General features: G+C 40.8%; 1 protein-coding gene across 1 annotated transcript in view; it reads right to left on the minus strand.

The window, feature by feature from the left end:
* The window catches only part of EXOC5 (exocyst complex component 5), a 173,663-nt gene that overhangs the window by 147,283 nt on the left and 6,082 nt on the right, over positions 1–20,298 (minus strand). Inside the window, exon 2 of the mRNA XM_069207440.1 lies at positions 2,364–2,458. Within this exon, the coding sequence (XP_069063541.1) occupies positions 2,364–2,458 (95 nt within the window). The remainder of the gene's footprint in view (positions 1–2,363; positions 2,459–20,298) is intronic.

Raw genomic sequence — 20,298 nt, forward strand, 5'->3', positions numbered from 1 at the left:
TTCCTTTTCAAGACTGAAATTGAAAAGTAGTTAATGTAATGACATTGATGAATTTAGATCTTACATTAACTTGTGTTCTAACCTCGCGTTTCTAAACCAACCGTAATATCTACCCCTCAGGATGCACTCATCACAACTTTTCAAATCCAAAGGAACCTTCTAAACAATATACAGCATTTAATTATATGCTACTCTAGCATACCAACACACATCACATAACAAGAAACCCATCATAATGGGTCATCTCAGTCACCTCTGTTAATACATCCACTGACTATCATAGGGCAACATATGACCACACGCCCACCATTATATATCCCCATATGACTAGTGTAAGTCCACACACCATCGCCATAAGATAACTATACAGCCACGTTCATACACCTGCACACATCAGATATGGCCATGTACCCACCATGAAATGCCCTTGTAATCACTTTCACATATCTTCTTAGACTCATCATATGCCAACGCACCAGCCACCATATATCCACCATCACTCGCCATTTAAGCAATGGTGAACATTAGTAATATTAGTTATGCTTATTTTTTGTATTCGCTTTTCTTTGCCAAAACTTCTTTGATGACTATTTCTGGATCATCATCAAACCACCTGTGGTTGTGTTGACACATTTCAGCTGGTCACTGCTCATACAGACATTACCAGAACTGAGCCTGTATAAAGATTCTTTGTCAAGAGACGTGTGTAGGAATCTTCTAGCAGCATATATTCTACAGTGTGTTGCTCTGGATGCATTTTACAAAGTTATAACTTACTTCATTCAGTGTCACACTTCACACTATTTAAAATTGTCAGGTCCCTTTGTCTTGGATGGGGTAATTCATTTCTACTCAGCAGTCCTTGAGCATGTGCGTTTGTTTGCAATTCTGCAAGAGCACTTTTTAATGCTGAGGGCTGATTCCTAGAGAGATTATTAACAGCTGTTTGCAGGAGGCCATATCTGTTAATACGTTATTCTTGTAACTTTTCTTATTCTCAACAGTCAAATTAGGCAGCAATGAGAAATACTGGTAGGCATTTGTGGCCCGAAGACTATCACACAGATGTGCCAGGCATTTATTTGCAGGTTCAGAAGTTCTAAAAGAGATGTTCTCCCACAGACCAGAATTATCTTTACTGTTTAAAAGCTCCAGAAAGCCTTGCACTCCCTAACAAACAGAAGTTTATATTCCTATAGTCAATCATCACTACAGCACCAATCACTCAAAAAAGAAACCTAAGAAGCACTCAGTTGGATGTTGCACCCACTTCATTAAAGCACCAACTGAAGAAATAATATTTCTTCTATAATATTCCAGCAAATGTCACAAAGAAACAATGATTATCCATGTCAGCTTTATTTTCCTTTAAGTACATACGCTCTAAAACCCTCATTGCTGTAAATTAACCAACCATTAAAAGAACAATGGGGTAACCCAAAAAGAGGTTGAAGGATGTAGGTACAATACAGAAAACAAATGGTCCCACAAACAAAAAAACAAAACACCTAAAGTATACAAAAAAATTAGCATATAGTAATCCTATTAAATAGTCTATTCAACGACCATAGAACAAAGTGGGTGGCTGCTGGACTCAATACGCTTTGTCTGGGTCCAAACGTTGTCAACTTTTTTCCTCAGCCTGTACTAGATTTAATATACTCAAAGGGGGAAGTGTTTTGAGTCAAGCAGCTACCCACCCTTGATGGACAATATTTTGATCACTTACCGTTAATACGGACAGGCCATATGCAGTTGCCTGATTGACAAACAATAAACAGGTTAAATTCATTCTCTTAACTCTCGCTCACTTTCACATGAGCACCCTTACGAGCACTTTGTTTTCAAATAACGGAGCAGTGCTTGTATTTAAAGTAATGTGTATGTACTACTGATCTTTAATACAACTAGAACTGTTTTGCATAAATTTGCCTCTTTTGTTGTATTTCTTTTCTCTCTCTCCTTTGTTCTATAGGACTTTTTAATAGGATCAAGGTAACTAATTTAATCTGTATACTTTAATCTTTTTTTTCGTGGGACCATTTGTTGTCTGTATTGAGAATTCACTAACAGCATACTGTAGAATTAAAGCAATTTATATTTTAACTACATTACACCATGTTAAATGGATTTCATCAAGCCAATCGTTAAATGACATTGCTGGCATCAATACATCAGGACATAGTCGTCAAATTAGCTGTCAATCATATAACAGCAACTGGACATAAGTCTCGAAAAGTAGATTCCACCAGGCTATTCAATGACTAAATCCAGTGAACAGTGACTAAAACAAATTTCCCTTTAATTCACAAGTACCAATTTAGAACACCTCTAATATCAACAAAAAGCCGCTTAATACATACCTTGAAGGATCAAAAGCTTCTGCTCCGCCTCGGGAACCTCCACCCGGTGTTCTCCATGCTAGCCGTTCAATGTATTCATCAGCAACAAACGGCTCCTAGTCCCAAATACAAAATGCCTTTTGTAAACAAATTCAGATAAAATGGAGCATTTTTTTCTTTTTTGAGTTAGAAATGCAACAGTATTTGCCCTTGTACCTTACAATAATTGATCACCAACATGACTTCTGACAAGGCATCACTGTTGTGCTTGTAGCACATTACAAATGGGTGTAGGATAAGACACAGACACACTTAAAATGGAGAAGGTAGTAGTAAAAACAACCTAATTTCTAGACTGGAAACTATGAGAGGTTTTACAGTATCATCTTTGAGCCTTATAAATTTGTAGAGCACAAAACATGTTTGGGAAATGTTTTGCCTAATACCCCTAAAGAACAATTTACTAAGAATTGGTAACACCCTTAATGATGGATATGCCAACTGTTGATTCCTCACCTTAGAATATCATTAGGCACGAACTGAAGCTGGAATCATTCATAGCACTGCTCCTGTATACTGCCATGTGGCACTTAGGGTCTCCATGGTCACTTTCTTTCTCTCAGATGTGACAAGGGGAACATGTTGCATCAGTTTGTTTTTAATTATTTTCTGCATCTTCAGAAGTGGAACACAAAAAAAACTGGAGGTACAAGTGTGCAGATGTCCAACTTGGGACCTTTTTTGATAGTAAAAAGAGACCACTCTACAAAAATTGGAGACCGGAGGGTAATGAGTAATCTGTACTTAGATAGCGTATCGACCAGAAAGCACACTATCGAAGACGAGTAACTTGTTCTTCTGATGGGTACTTCTAACCACAGAATCCTCAGCTTTAAAAGGCGAGTGTTGGTGGATTGTGCTCAGGACAGGCACTCTATTTGCCAACATCTTAATGTCAGCCTGGTGCAGGCCTCGGAAATGTACTCGTCCACTTGCTAAGGTCACATTTTAACAGGGCGAGGTATTTTTACAGGTGAGTTCAGAGATAAAGGTCAAATGTCAGCTCATGTCTTCTTACAAATCGCTGTTTATTTTATCCTAGAGAATGCTGTTTGATTTAATTCCCTGACTGAAAATGTAGAGGATTTTTTTAAAGAGAACTGCCCGACAATTGTGATGGGTACAGGAACTGTGAAATGAAAAGCTGTTGGATGCCAGTTTTTTTCTAACTTAACACTTTTAAATAGCTGGTTAATGAAGTGTGCAAATATTTCACACTATATCAGAAATTAGGAAAGCACTCTTTTAGTAATTCTGAAGTGTGATGGCAACAAACGTTTTAATGGAATCAAAGCAAATCAGAACATTTTACTTGGTGTTGGGCAAAGGATAAATATTTGCTGAAACTCAATTTCCACACATTGGCCCATATACCTTTATCAGTAAAACTGCAGGTCAGTGGGAACGTTTGTGGCTATTTCAAAGGAAAATGTGCGGACTGTAAATGACAGCGGGCTACCAATCATGTTTTAGAAACATATTTAATGAAAGTGAGATTTTTTACACATGTACTGAGAAACACTCCTGCCAGCGCCCAGATGACAGCACTATTATGAACTAAGAGTAAGTCAGGAATCATGTGTGCCCTTTATATGGGCGAGATTCTTATTATACAGGGATCAAATGTTCAGCCTATTAAAACAAACAAGAGTTGTTAGTACAGCAGATATGCTCAACTAACATACTTGAAGGAGCTTTCATATGTGATAATGAAGATAAAGGTGACTCAGTGAAATAAAATATTTGCATAGGATTACGCAATTTGAACGGTTGTGGAATTCCTATAGTACGACGCTCAGGACAAACTGTTTGGGTTCAAGGGCAACAGGTTTTCATGTTTATTTTGTGTTTGGGACAAGTAAGCCCAACTCCCTGCAGCATAAACCCTTTGGCTACCAGTATACAGTACCACATTATGGATTAGGGATGGGCACTGTCTGCAGTTAAGATAATATTTGTTTACTCGTGTAGATGCTGTTCAGATTTGCATTTGTAATTCATTAATGGAAAGCCTTTATTAGAAGGTTGAGTGCTCTAGGGAAATGTTGTGAGCTCTGACTGCACTAGTGACAGTGGTTCCAGTATAAAAATTAGTACAAGTTTGCAAGGTTTAGCAATATGAGGCTACATGTAATGCTCCCAGAGTGTTCTCTGATTAGATGTAAGTATTTGCAGAAGCTTGAAAGCAAGATTTTGATTCTTTGTTGTCCAAATAAACTGTTCACATAAAAATGCAACTAGGAAAAAAACGTTTTACTGATCTACTGTGAAATTTTAGGCACATTTTCTTAAAAAAATTATTTAGAATTTTTTTTGAAGCATGCTAGTATTTCCAAACAATATTCTTAATGGAAATGGGAAACATGAAAGCAAATAAGCACTGAGAAAGCAAATAGGTCTGGTCAGTCTTTTGGTTCTGTCAATGGGTGTCTTGTTTGGACATGGTTTTGGTAAAACTTTATTCTTGTGGGAGCTGCCGGGCCCTCACCATTATAACAAACATTGACAAAATGCAAAAAAATGTTTTTGGTCTCAAAATGCCACAGTAGTTCCTGGTACTGAACAATACTACTTTGTGAGCAGATACACTCCTTGTGGAAGAGCGGAATGTGGTTACTCACAGTGAAGATAGATAGATAGATAGATAGATAGATAGATAGATAGATAGATAGATAGATAGATAGATAGGTAATTTTAATAAAAACAAAAAGGTCCTGGTTAACACCAGACCTAATTAGGGGCCCAATTCATAAAAAAGTCACAAAAGTGCACCCATGGAATATGTCCTTGCATTACTGCATAGTTACGGCATTTAATTCACAAGGATTTACAGAAGTGGGCCGGGAAATCCTACTCCTACAAATTATTTGTAAGTTATTTGTAAATGACATTTTAGCACGAGCAAACCCAACCCTGAAAGTAGTTTTACTTCTTCCCTTGCCAGGAGTACATTTCTAACCTTTCTCAGTATGGGAAAAGATTAGTGAAAAGCTGGTGAAAACTCCTAAAACATGCACATTAGTAGGTTTGCACAGACCAAAAGGGCATTCCAACCCTAGAACTATTGCTTGCTGGTACCTCAAGCCCCAGTACTCATATGTGCAAAGAGGTGGGAAAATAAAGAAATTGCTAGTATTCAAACCCTACTACAGTATGAGAACTGGCTAGCCCTGGAGGGGTTATTATCAGAGGTCTTATATAATGAGATTGCTGCAATAACGTTCCGCCACACTATATGGTACCATTATTGGATAATGGTAGCTATGCTTTCAAAGTCGCACATCCAATAACACACAAATAGTATTCGGGAAAATGTAGTATACGAACATGCATCAATGTCCAATAGGTGCCATCCTGGTGTACACACCTAACCACCAAGGGTGTAACTGCCACACAATGGAGAATCCAAGTGAGGTTAGAAGAATTTCCAAGAGATTACCAGGTCACGCTGCAAAAGTCCAAAACATTTTGTGCTTAACATGTCAAATGCATGAGACTTCCAACATGTATTGGTGATAATTTGCAGTTTATTCTTCCCATGAAACGATGATCTCCATACATAGGAGACAGCGAACACGTGTTTCATCATCAAGACTTTCTCAAGGCTGCAAAGATCAATATATACATATTTCAAACTGTTTGTATTGATGAAAAACAGGGAAGTATATGTGTGTCAAAACGGTCATGAACCCAGTGCTATGGTGAAAAGTTATCACACCAGTATCCATGTGATAAGTCATAGAAGGAAGAGACAGCACCATACCCAATGTGCTGGATGGTGGAAAATATAGGTGAGTGAACAAGACAAGGATGCATGCACAGTGTGGTATTGGTGTCTGAAACTCTCAGACCCCAAGAGACTTTTCTTGTGTCAAGGATTTTTTAATTGTATAACAGGAGAGTAAGACAGAAGACACCATGATCCCAAGAGTGGAAATGTGGTCATTATATTTTCATACAACACATACTAGAAACCGATAACTATGTACCCTGAATAAAAGAAAAGCGTCCAAGTGTAAACAATATATATCCTCAATTGAATTTCTGAATTTCACAAAAGATCGCTAAATCAAGAATATAAAATAGGATAGTCTCCATCCAGAAGTGCTAGCAGAAATCAAATATGTGATATGTTATTTCTTACCCAGAGGGTAGTAAAAGATATCAACATACCAATAAAAGGTCCATAATGAGTTTTCCATGTATGATAATGTTTTTTTACAGGACAAGTAGATTTATGAACCAACCTGTACCATGGGCAAGTAAATAGTTTAGTAAATTCTACAACCACTGAATTTGAGACCAGTATATGAGTAAAGTAGATTACAATTAGGTTGAGCAGCTTATTTCAGTCACCAGATCTGCAGGTCTGGCTAAATTTTTATGATTTGTTTAGGCCTGTGGTGGAATGTGGTCTCAGTCATTCCAGAGGCTCCTTTTTTAGCCAAAGCGTAACTGATATTAATGTAAAAGAATATCTACCTTGACAAAGTCATTTTTGGCACTGCCTTACCTTTAATTTACCCAGAGACCAGCACCAAGAGCTTTTTATCTGCCTATGGTCTTTGGTGTAATCAATGTAAAACCTTAAAGTCTTTTAGAGTCCAAGGGTGAGGCAGGGCAAAGAACATTCGTTGGGAGGGTGATGGAGTGCCCACCATTAAAAGGATTCATGACCTGCGGCAAAAAGGCCGCCCTGGTACCCTGCATCTGCTTATCCAGAAGAAAGGTGGCTACATCGAAAGAGCCTAAAGCACACTAGCGTGACAAGCTGGACTGAATGCCACAATGAAGAAAGGCTTTAGAGTGAAAAGAAGCATTGAGACACTGTGCAGCGGTTCGAAGGGAGTCCTGAGAAAAACCAGGACAAAATTTAGGTCCAACTGTGACATCATAAACTGTTTGGGAGGAAATGTGGGTCAAACCTTTAATAAAAGGCATCACGAAGTGTGATTTACACAGCAATGTTTGTTCCGGTAAACGCACAAAGGCCAAAAGGGCCAACAAATAACCTTAATGGAGCCCACTGCAATTCCTTGATGGGCTAAAGAGAAAACAATTTTTAAAAATCTACTGATTTGCCTTGTAACTGGACTGTTTTGCGGGCTCCACACCAGGCCACAACTGTGCCCCAAGCCTGAAGTAAACAGACTGAATAGAGGGAAGCCTTGCAGCAAGATAGAATCCATAACTTCTAGGGGCAGATTGAACGCAGTCAACTGGCAGAACTCAATCTTCACCATGAAGGTGCAGATTGTGCAGGCCAGGTGTAGAACAGAACCCTGCCTTGCTGCTACAACAAAAGATCCTCTCAAATAAGAGGACAGATGCTCATACCCATAGGTTCAAGGCACCAAACTCTTTTAGCCCAGCCCAGAGCCACTAGGAGAACTTGAACCCAGTTGTTCCTGATTATCTTCAGAACTAGGAGCAGGAGTGGCAGAGGAGTAAGGGTATACAGGAGACCTGTGCTCCACTTTCATCAGATTACTTCTCCCACAAAAAGACTTCTTTTGAAATTCAGTGAACAAATTTGTTGACACTGCTCATTGTTGAGATTGTCTGCCCTTGCATTTAAAGATCCCAATGGAGGTTCACGATTATGGAGATGCCCTGAAGCCCCAACCAACTCCAGAGGCATAGCGCCTCTTAGCAGCACAGGACTCCACTCTGGCCTGCTTGTGGCAAACCACATGGCTGTGGTGTTATCTGGCAAAAACCTGTACCAGCCTCTCCTTGATTGACAACAGGAAGGCCTTTCAATGCCAGGTGAATCGCCTGCAGCTTCAACAAATGTATGTGGAGTCTGGTTATTGCCAAAGACCAGAGTCTGCTGATCTCTAACTCTCCCCCATGACCTCTCCAAACTGGCAACGACCTCATCCGTCACCACCATCAGCTGTGGGTCAGGAAGAGCTGTCTGCCACTGATCTATTTGTAGTCACCTGCGAAACCTGGAAGGACTCTAACAGGTTCTCTTGGTGCTGAGCCCACTCAAACTTCAGATTCCAATGTAGATTGCACTGAAGAGCCCACATACGTCACCTGCGTAGTCAACTAGAAGGATACAGGAGGCCAATAGACATAGAAACCTTTGAACTACTCGCAATGAGACCCAATACCGAGGCTTAAATATCAGGATCATAGTCAGATCGTCCTGCACTTGTAGTGATGGAGGGATGGTCCGGAACTGCACCGTATCCAAGATGGCCTCATAGAAGGGGAGTCTCTGCGAAGAAGTCAGGTGTGATTTCAGCCCGTTGATTGTGAATCCCAACAAAGTCAGGTAGTTTGCTGCTGTCTGGAGGAGCCATTGACAGACTAAGGTAGCCTTCAACAGCCAGTTGCCAAGGTGGGGGAGCACTGGTACCCCCAACCACTGCAGGTGTACTGCAACCAGTGCCATCACTTTTGTGAACACCCAAGTAGTACTGGTGAGGCCGAAAGGAAGTACGGTAAATTAAAATTACTCCTAGCCTACCTTGAATGGAAGGTAATGTTATATCCTTCTTTGGCATGATGAATCAGTGAAAGTAACAAACCGTGCTTATTTCAAAGTCTTGTACCGTCTATATGGCTACTTTCAGGAGCAGATCCATCACCTCTTGCAACAAGACGGTCAGGTGGTCCTCTAAGAGCTGCTCTAATATGGGCAGAATATGCGGCAGATAGGAAAGGAATGCAAGGGCATAGGCCCATAAGATCTGAAGGACCTACCTGTCAGAAATTATAGCTTACCTCCCTGAAGAAAATATTTGATTCTGCCTCCATAAGGGTGGATGTGTGCCACTAAAAGTAGACTAAAATAACTTGGAGGCAGATGCTGCAGGGATGGAGGACCGGTAAGGGCACTGTGACCTTTACTGTGGCTGGCTGATCCCCTCACCCGGCCACAAAAGGCTGAAGAGGACTTCAGTGGGGTGGGGCACTTTGGTGTTGCCTGTATGCCATACCTCTGTAGTAGCCTCTGGAGAGCTGAAATGATGAGGGAACTGTCAGCTAAGTGTAGAAAGGCCCAGAGGGCGCATCGTGGCCCGCCTTACCTGGAAGTGCTACAGGGTGGAATACATTTTTCAAGAAAAACATAGGATCCATCGAAAAATCACCAGAAAAGTCTGTGGAACTCATCCACACATGGCAGCTTAGCACCATCCTAGTGATGACTGCTCGTCCTAAATAATTAATAGTGTCCAGACAAGCTTGAATCACATATCTTACTGCATGCTGACCATCCTGAATATTCTGATACAGGGATGCCCTAAAATGCTCTGAGACCGCCAGCAAGGTCTTGCCTCCCATATCACAGACAGAATGCATATATCATCCCAGTAAGCAATGTATGCTGATGGACCTTAAAGCTAGGGTAGTCGAAGAAAAAAAATAGTTTCCCAATTGTCTCAATTTGATTTAACTCCCTGTCCAAGGAGCGTCACAGGAAATAGTTTGGGATTTACGTTGCTGGTGGAAGCTGGGACCACCAAACTGTAAGAAGTAGGGTGCAGTGTAAAAAGAAAATCCTGGCTCTTGGGTGCCAATACATGGTGTCTGGCACCTGCCTGTTCACCGGCAAGCAAAGGGAAGCTTTAGACCAGGTGCCCAGTAATCTATTAGTTAGGGCTTCGTGTAATAGCAGTAAGGGCTCAAAGAAATCCTGCCCTGGCTGTAAAACTATAACAAGCATGTCTAATCACTATAGCAAAGTTGGTGGCGCCGGAGAGGAGGGAGCACCAACCCAAAATGAGGGGAAGTCTCAATCTCACTGGCCTCATATAGGACCAAATTTTGAATCCATCATAATGTGGGTAAAAATAATCCCCATTGTTTCCGTTGTCATACCTTAATGGTAGCAAATTCTGATCAGAGTCTGAACCAAAACATAATGGAGCAACTGAGGGCAGCTCCATGGTAGAGGCAGTGTTTTTGTCTATAACTCACTGTACGGGAACACGGTACGACGCAATGAAGTTGAGACGCAACCTCGGTCAGGGCGAGACAGATTTGGCTCAGAGTGGGATGTTAGCAAAAAAAAGCCCTCTGGCACTGTCAGCATTGAGACTGGTGTTGAAAGAACCGGCGTAGCTTGTGGAAATGTAGTGGAAGTCGGCTCTGGTCTCGTGCAGAGGTGGGTTTGAGAGGCAGAGATGGCGCAGAAGGTGGATTTGTGGTTGTAACCTAAATGGAGGCCCCTGTGGAACAATAGGGCCCATAGGTGCATCAAAGGAGACTGGAACAGTGCAAAAAAGAGGGCCTGTCGCAGAAACGGGTCTGCACTATCGACTTGGAGTAGGAGCTGAACTTGTGTAGCTTTTGTCAATGCTCTGCATTGTACAGCTTTGCTTCATGGTCCCAGATCGCCTTTGGGTTCATGAGGGAACACTACTTGGAGTCATGGTCCAAGGCCAAATATCAAAGCCAAACCTTGTGCAGGTCTGTCATCGATATCCGATTCTGACAGTCACAGGATGGTTTGAACCTGTAATTTTAGGTGAGACATGGTTCCCTCTAACACTTGAACTTAATTTTCCCAGAAAAATATCGTCAATCTGACGAAAAGATGAAGTAGAGATATGGATCTGCATTTGAAGGTGTGGAAAGAAAGGAACTGTTTTTGGTAAATCACCCCTGGCTCCACTCTCATACGTTATACTCTGCCACCTAATAGGACAGAATTCTGTATTTTCCTTATAAATCTCCATCATTCACATCTAATTACTTGCAATAGTCACCTCGGTCTTTTGTTCACACTTTAAAAAGCAATATCATAGAACAGACAAACAGCCATCATCAGTGCTGGAAGGAAGTGGGCAACAGACCCAGATGTGAAATACCTGAAAACGTGGCTCCTTTGCTTCTTTCAGACACAGAAAATATCTCTGAACAGTAGACACAGGCTTTTACAATATAAATTCCTACACAGGTTACATTACACACTAGCTGGAATGCATGCCACAGGTCTAGATGTGGACCCAAACATTCACAATGCTTTTATAGCGAGGCAGGCTACATTTACTTAGTGTGCCCTCATACTGCACAGTTCTGGGTCTAAGTGTTTGAGTCACTCTATCATGATTGATGTACAAACCGCCCACTCATTACTTGTTGCATTATTGGGTTGTGTTAAAAGGACACTTACATAAACGTGGCAATACAGAGCAATGGTTTGTTAGCTTGGTAAAGGGTGAGTGGCGAGGGCCTGGGATAGAAGTCCCACACCCACAGCAGAGGGACCAGGTAGCCATCTTGATGTACTGTAAAGTAAAGGCCGATAAATAGGCTGACAATCTACCTACCATATCTTGAACCAAAATATTTGGGAACCACTCACACAATATTGATGAATCACAGTCCTAGGAGCCTAGGGGCTGGGGGGGATACAGGGTAGTGGTTTATAAGGGGCTGCATATAATGCACCAGGGTGTACATGATATTGAAAAGACCTGGCATTTTTTTTTAGGAACACTGAGGTGATGTTTGTTGCCACTTGAGTCCATATAGTGGTTTACTGTGGAGTTAAAGATTTCCATTAATTTACTATTGAATATAGCACATTTTCGCTTTGCAATGCTTTTTGGAACTGGTTCATACATCCAAATGTGGGTATATGTTTGTTACACAGTTTTTCTAGATAACTGTCAGGTTCGTGAAGGGCACTAGTTAGGAAGGAGATACCCTTCTCTCTTCTTTCTAAATATCTCTGTATGTATATGGAATTGATATGAATCGCAAATGGTGTGAATGTTCACTGTTTCCCATAGGTATTGACGTATTATTGTGGTACATTGGTATAATTTCTAATTTATACAGAACTTTTAAAAAAAAATTTAAAAAACACTGAGGACTCTAGTCCAATCTGGTGAAATGAACACCACTAACCTGATGGGTACGGTTAGATGCCTTCAAGTAAAGAGGCATGACAGCACAGAATCAAGGATAAATATGGATTCCATATGTGTTTTTCAATCAATATTCAATCTCAGTAATGACATTCGGAAAAGGTAAAATGACTTTTTAAAAAGTTAGTACACCAAAATGAACAAAAACGAGAATGAAAGGCACTCAAAATACCATCAAACAAAGGGAACATTAAGAGAGCGGCCCAAACTACACAGTAACCAAGCACACAATAAATAACAATGTAATCTGCAATTTTGTTCCAGACATTTATTGTAGTAAATGGGTTTATCGCAGAAACGCTTGACCCAATACAATAAGAGTTCATTCCACAATTGTTTTTGAAAAGCAACTAGTAACCTTTAAAGACCCATCTACATTTGGAAAGTAAAACCATCAGTTTAAACATACAAAATACCATGTGTCATATCCAATAGGCTTTGGTAAACAATTAATTTTCTTAACATAAGGAAGGAACTGATAATACACTAAAAGGTGAACTATTTTAGGCAGTAAACAAAGTGATGAAGAAAGGAAAGAATATTTCTGAGCAGCAGCAGAGCCAGCAATCCAAAAAGGTATCAATTGTCAAGTTTTGTGTGGTTAAGTACTTCTGACTAAAAATGGTGCAGATGAATAGTGATTTAACATGACATTAATGTGCAGACTGAAGGACCAAGCCCAGCTAAAGAACATTATCAAGTAAAGAGTGCAAATAATTTAAAATACATTCTGAGGAATCAGCTTGTGGAACAAACATTCATGATGATCTGTTTTTCTCCAAAAAGTGTACCTTTCAACATCAGAAGCAGACCTTCTGGATTAATGATTAATGCTCCCGACCGCCACAATGAGGTCATAATTCCTTAATTTGAAAAATATTAGTCATAAACAACTCAGACATATTTAATAAATTGGAGATACAAGGTAGGCAGATGTAGAAGCCCTCAGAGTAGAGGAATGGTCCTTTGACCTGACGTCACAAAACTAATTAGGCAATCGCAGCTATTTACCACCTGATTCAATTTATATATTTGCACATAACATAGCTAACGCCACAATGCCTATGGAAAAGACATGGTAGGCCTGACCCAACACGACTCAGCTACGAAGAGAAATTGAAGATATGCTTCATACGGAACGGTCTTGTAGTGTCATATGCAAAGCAACTGGGAAACCATCTTTGGTATGCTACTTATAGGGGTCTCTATAATACAGCCTCAAAGTAGCCTTCGGGGGTGTGTAATCTAACAAAATATCTACTTGTCCATGGCACAGGATGCTTTATAAATCTACTTGTCCTGTAAAAAAATGTACTTGTCCCTTTGCTACCATGTAGTGCAGCGACAAACAATAGCAGTAATCTCATTATGTAAGAGCTCTTATAATAGCCCCTGTGATTATGCCAGGGTTAATACTAATACCATGGTAGGGTATGAATACTATCAATCTCTACTATAGCAATTTCTTTATTTTGCCACCTTTCCGCAAATTTACATACTGGGCTGGAGGAAGCTGTAAGCAATAGTTTCAGGGCTTGAATGCCTTCGAGTCTGTGCAAACCTACTAACTTGCACGTTTTAAGGATTTTCACCAACTTCTCTTTAATCTTTCCCCCTACTGAGAAAGGATGGAAATTTACTCCAGGCAAGAGTAGAAGTAGAACTTTTTTTCAGGGTTTGGAAAAAAGTTGTTGGAGGGAAAGTGAACTTGTAAACGCTCAATAGGTTTTCAAATTAGAAAATCTACACTTACATATTTGCTTCTGCTGAAAAACAGTTCACAAATACTTCCTAGGAGTACGATTTTCTGGTCTACATCTGTAATTTCTTGTGCATTCATGAAGGCCACTAGTGCAAAGACATACACCATGGGTGCACTTTTGTGACTTTCTTTAAGAATTGGGCTCCTAATTCTTCTGGCTTAACCAAAACATTTTGCTTTTATAAAAATTATATTTCTCTCTGTATCCATCTATCAGCTGGCTTCACTGTGAGTGATAGCATTCTGCTCTCCCACAGGGTGCATGTTGGCACAAAAAGTAGTTTTCTTCAGCACCGGGAAGCACTGTGGCAATGTTTGTTACAATGGAGAGGACCTGCAACTCCAACAACAATAAAGTGTTGCAAAAGTCATGTCAAAACAAGATACGCACTGACAAAATTTAAAAACTGGCCACCAATGTTGGATTGGTTGCTTTTGCCAGTGCTTATTTATTTTCATGTTTCCCATAATCTTGTTCATAATGCTTACACTGATTTTTCATCATGAATACTTTTTGAAAATATTAGCATGCATCAACACATTTTACTAAATGATGCTAAAGAGAAATAGTACCAAATATTTCACATTGATTTAGCATGGTTTGGAACTTTTTTTTTACAGCAAAGAATAATCAATCTTGCTTTCTTGCTTACAAGCTTCTGCAAACATTTGAATCTAATCAGAGAGCATTCTGGGAGCATTATACTTAGCCTCATATTGTTACATTTTTTTAACGAGTGCACACTTTTTTTTTTTTTTACTGGGACCATTGACAGTAGTGCAGTGTGACCTTAAAACTTTTATTTACAGCACTCACCCTCATAATGAAGGCTTTTCATTAATGAATCATAAATACAAGTTATAACAGCATTAACATAGGACACACATTACCTCAACTGCAGACAGTTCGCTTCTCTGTAAACTGGGAGCCAAAGGATTTGTGCTGGAGGGGGTTGGGCCTACTTGTCCCAAGGACAATATAAACATGAAAACGTGTTGCCCTTGACCTCAAATAATACGTCTAGGCATGGGTGGTAGGAATTCCACATTCCAGTGTTATGAGTGGAAAAAATGTACAAACCTAGCTCAATTACATGAACTATGACAGCTTTGAACCCCACTTTTCACCGAATGCCAGGTCACCCTGGCCACCACCCTCACTCTCAAGGAACAAAACACCAAAAAACACAAACTCTGCCAGATATTAGCCATTTCCTATATAGAAAGTGAAACCATTTCTTCCAGCAAGCAATTGTAGTACTGCGGTTCAAGCTCTTGTACTCTTGCATCTGTTTGCTTGTAACACTCTGCTCTATGGCCTCCCAGACTCCACAATGGTACCCATGAAGGGAACACGGGGCCAGACTAGGGAACCAAAAGCAACCTTGGCAAACATGCTTAAACCAGCATCAATCCTTTTGTCTTCTCGTGCAATTTCGCACTTTCTATCCTTCCCTTCTCTCTTTCTTCACTCTCTCTATCTAACTTCCCCCTCCCTCTCATTCTCTCGAGAGGCCTCCTCATGCCAGCTGCAATTAACCTCAGGGAGCTAGAGAAAGTGACAGGGGCACCAGGTACATTTCCAGTCTCTCAAAACTGGCCACCAAGGGCTCCAGCCAGTGGGAAAATGCCTAGTGGAAAAAAAGGCCTGCCTGGCCCTGAGGGCATCCTACACATTACAGCACGCCTCATCTAACGGAACTATCGCCCCATCCTGATGTAACTCTGTTGGATCCTATTGCCAGCTTACACCATCTTCAAAACCAGTTGCATATTTTACAGTAATCAAAATCAGCATTCCTGCTTATCTTGCAGACCAGGTTGTCATCTTTGGTAGCTCTTGATGCATCCGCAGCCAGGAAATCATCAGATTGCAAACTAAGAAGTATAAAAGAGGAAAGACAAGGCAGCAGACCTTTCCCCTATACACACACACAGTATTTTAAACAATATCCCCACCATATCCGTAAGGACAGCCCAGAATCTGGTCCAGTTTAGAACTAGTTAATGATTCACCTCTTTATAGAACACTACATCAAAAGGCATTCATTTCCACAACTCAGCTACCTACCATATCACTCAATTACTTTATGCTTGACTTTCACCCAGAACAGCGATCCACTACCTTTTGGCAAGATTCATGCTATAGAAATACCATATACATACAAACACACTGAGCATAATCATCGACAGCAAGCTCAACATATCCACTGAAATCAATGCCGTCACTGCCTCATACCAAAAAGATGAGGGGGAAGATTTTCAAATGACTCCCTATCAATACCCAGAAAACCTTCATGCGCGCCCTGGTCACAAGCAAACTGGACTATAAGAACACCCTCTATGCAGGGATCAAAAAAAAAAAAAAATCACCAGAAGGCTGCAGACCGTACAGAAATTGATGGACAGAATCACTCTTAAATTTTCACACCACACCAGAAGGAGCCGCACTAGCTCCCTATTCACAAACGAGTACAATTTTAAATCCTCACTCAAGACTTGAGAGGCACCACATAACACTGGCCCAGTATACCTCAACAATCGCATCTACTGTCAAAACTTTCCAGACACCTCCACTTGTCTAGACTCTTGGTTTTCCACATGCGTGGGATTTCTGCAAGTAGATCAGGTGGCCAAGCTTTCTCATACATTACATGTGAAGCATGGAATCACCTGTCTCTACACCTAAGAGCCTCCTCCTCACTTCTTTAATTCCACAAGAAGTTGAAGACTTGACGTTTGACTCACATCTACTCAGCATGAGGATACACTCTTGGGTGATAGACCACTCTACAAATCTGATTAGCATAACAGAACAAATAGGATACAAAACAAGAAGGCCTTCCTCTGGATGGGAGGGAAGTCAGGGGAAATTAAATAGAAGATAAAACTCACCAAATGCACAAGCATGGAGAGGCCTTCTATGAACTAAAGCAATGTGAGGTGGCAAGCCCATCAACGCACACAAGGGCACTGCAGTGTCCTATGGAGTCTGAGCATAATTATTGTGATAAAGCTTCTGAGTGCCCGAAACAAAAGCAAAACAACCACTGACTACAAAGTCAAAAACGTGGGATATTATAGTACTCTACTGGTGACCATCTTTGAACAAACTCAACGATGAACCTTAATATCTGTCCATATCAATCCCATCCTACACGCCACACCAGGACCCCAAAGATGAAACAAGACTGATTTCTGGGTCCTGCGTCCTGCTCTCACCAGCTTGCCTACATGTGACTCCTCAAACCACAAACTGTCCCAATGTTGCTAGTGGCTGGACACCTACTGGCAAGACCTGATACTATCCAGGGTCCCAGCACATTGATGCTTATCACTCTACAGATCATTTAAAATATATGGACTATAAAGGTTAATTACGTATCAACTATTTCAAAATCCTGAAGTTAAATATACATCTTTCAACAATATGAAAGGTTTTAGTCCTTAATTCCATCATATGTTGTGTCTTCTCCTATTGAAAGCTGACAGGTTTCAACCAGCCACAGTCTGCATCAGCTCTTCCTGATAAGGGACAGCCAGAGCACACACAGCAGCTTAACAACATTGACTAAGACCCCTGTATGCAGCACTCAACAGACAAGAAGCACTACTCGGAGACCGAAAATAAATTCTATGTTATGACCAAAATAACAAACAAGCATTTGCAATGCAATGGGTCTTGTGTTTGCTTGAGTTAGAGCTATTAGCGTTGTAAACTCCTAACTGAACTTTTCTTGCCACATAAATTGAAAATGAAAAGTAAAACAGTTGGCATAAGCAAGCCGATTCATAGCACTATGGCCAGCATGAGCCCGAAGGAGAGACAGTAAAGGGAAAAGAAGTTCGCTTACAGTCAATCGTATCCATGAACGAGTGATAATGATGGGCGTGTTTAAAAGCCCACGGATAGATTACAACAGGCCAGAGCGCTTGAATGCTAGACCTAAAAATAACATGTAGAGCAATGGACCATGCTTCTCTTTTCAGTCAATGTGTTATTGTGCTCAACAATTGACCCTTTGGGAATAGGAACTTCCTCAGGACTGCATGTCCCTCAAATCAAATATTGTGAAAATTAACCAGTTCATGGGCCCTGCTGTGCAAGTGCATTCTGTATATTCCTTTTTCTTCATAAGTAGTGGAGACATCTTCATTCAGCATGGAAACACCCCTTCATAGAACATCTTTTGCAGAAGCTTTCCTCCTGAAGAGGACAAATATGGGAAGGGCAGAAGCAGGACAAGCTTTCTCCATCACTGGATACATATAAATCAGGCAGCAGCAGTGCAAGGTCTGTTTCCCCACAGAAATGGTAGAGGATGGCAGTAGCAAAACAAACTTCCCATTCTCACAGAAGATAGCAAGTGCAATTTTCCATTCCCAGAAGAACATCCAGCAGGGCAGACTAGTGCACGCTTTCACTGCTTACAGAGCATGTACAGTTAAAGCATGAGTGACATGCAGATTATAACAGATGTCTGGAGGGGGTGTTTAAGGCACTGAGGGGAATGTATAGGTGGGTGGGTGAGAGAGTGAATACATGACTTCTGACATCATTCTCACTTAGGTGATATCCCATGTCAACATGCTGAATGTCCCAAGCTTTTCACATATTGAGAAGTAGCCGTTATATTGTAGGTCAGTGTTATTTGGAACAATACAGCCACAGCCGATGTAACTAAGCTCCGTAATGGCACGAAGGAGTCAAACTCTTGCACAAAAGCCAGCTGCTGTGTAATCCTAATCTTGGTAATGCACCTGTTCAAAATGTTGAGGGCAGTCAATGCCCACTAGCATTTTCTAGTGGACTGGCGCAGGACACCCAATGGTGCATTTAGGAAAGTGCCCTGCTACCCGATGAGTCAGTGCTGAGCTCTTGAGGGGACATGTGATGATACTGAGAATACTGTTGTGTGTCTGTTCACTTGTAGCATATCTGCGTATGACGGAGAATGCGTGGGCTTTCCTGCATTCATTATTATCTACTGTGGCTCTGCAGTACTTTAAGTAGCCTTCAAGCAATGCAGCACTCCAGGGACCCATCAACTGAGGTATATTAAGTTATCTACGATGAAGATGATAGCTATTTTCTAATTTTCCCCTTTAACCTTGAGCGTGCTCTTTTTCCATTAATGCCAGATTGAGTAGCCGTCGTGAGGATAATGCGCTTTTAAGGCAGACAGTAACTGAAAACGCACCACATCCGCTTTGACTTTAGTTCTCGTATAATAAGACCTTGAGATACCCTGCTCAATGACCTGGAATTTTTTAACATGGTCAGACTTTATGCACTTAAAGACCCAATATAAAGAGAAAGAGAAAGAGAAAGAGAAAGAGAAAGAGAAAGAGAAAGAGAAAGAGAAAGAGAAAGAGAAAGAGAAAGAGAAAGAGAGATGCGATGGCATATGGTGTCTGATTAATAAAATAAGCTTATTTTAGAAGAAGTTTGTTTAGTAAAATAAACTTATTTTAGGAGCAGGGGAGGGGACAGCACTGGAATGAAGCCAAAACAAATGTCAGCAACATGGGAGGAACAGAATGCTGCTATAAAACATAGGCGTCTACCAGCCTAAAACACACACACCCACACAGTGAGAGGGGACATCCAAAGAAATGTAAAAAAAATAGTCTGTCTCAGCACAGGCAAGGAAACCAGAGTGGAACCATACAGTACTTGGTCACTGCTCTGAAACATAAAAGGGAGGGAGAAAAAGTCAGAACTGACCACTCGCGAGGAAGAATATTTAAAGGATACAACAACCGACAAATCAAATTAATTTAACCCACAGTATAAGTATACACCAGGTCGAACGCTAATGCTCGACCTACATACACTCAGTACCTCCTACAGGCAAAGTGCATAGATGCTCCTACAAACCACTGTTTAACAGTATACAATCACACTCGGGTTTCAGGGAACCAGACAATTTAGATCTCACAAGGCTGCTTTAAGTGGCCCAGTGTCTTTAAGATCTCTTTTTGTCTCACTGTGTTTCCATCCCTGCTTTAACGGACTAACAGCGATAAATGTCAATACATTTTAGCAATTAGGGAGAAGGGAATGAATTCTCGAAAAAAAGATCCAATATACGAGAGATTTCACTACTGCAACAGGGGAAGAGTGCCTGGGGAAGGATAGGACAAAGCAAGGGGGACCAGACCTCAGCAATCATCCCAAATTAAATAGATCACAAGATTTTTAAAAGACCTTTTCGAGAAGGTACGACAACATATGGAG

The sequence above is a fragment of the Pleurodeles waltl genome, chromosome 9, assembly GCF_031143425.1.
Source record: "Pleurodeles waltl isolate 20211129_DDA chromosome 9, aPleWal1.hap1.20221129, whole genome shotgun sequence".
NCBI classification, from domain to species: Eukaryota; Metazoa; Chordata; class Amphibia; order Caudata; family Salamandridae; genus Pleurodeles; species Pleurodeles waltl.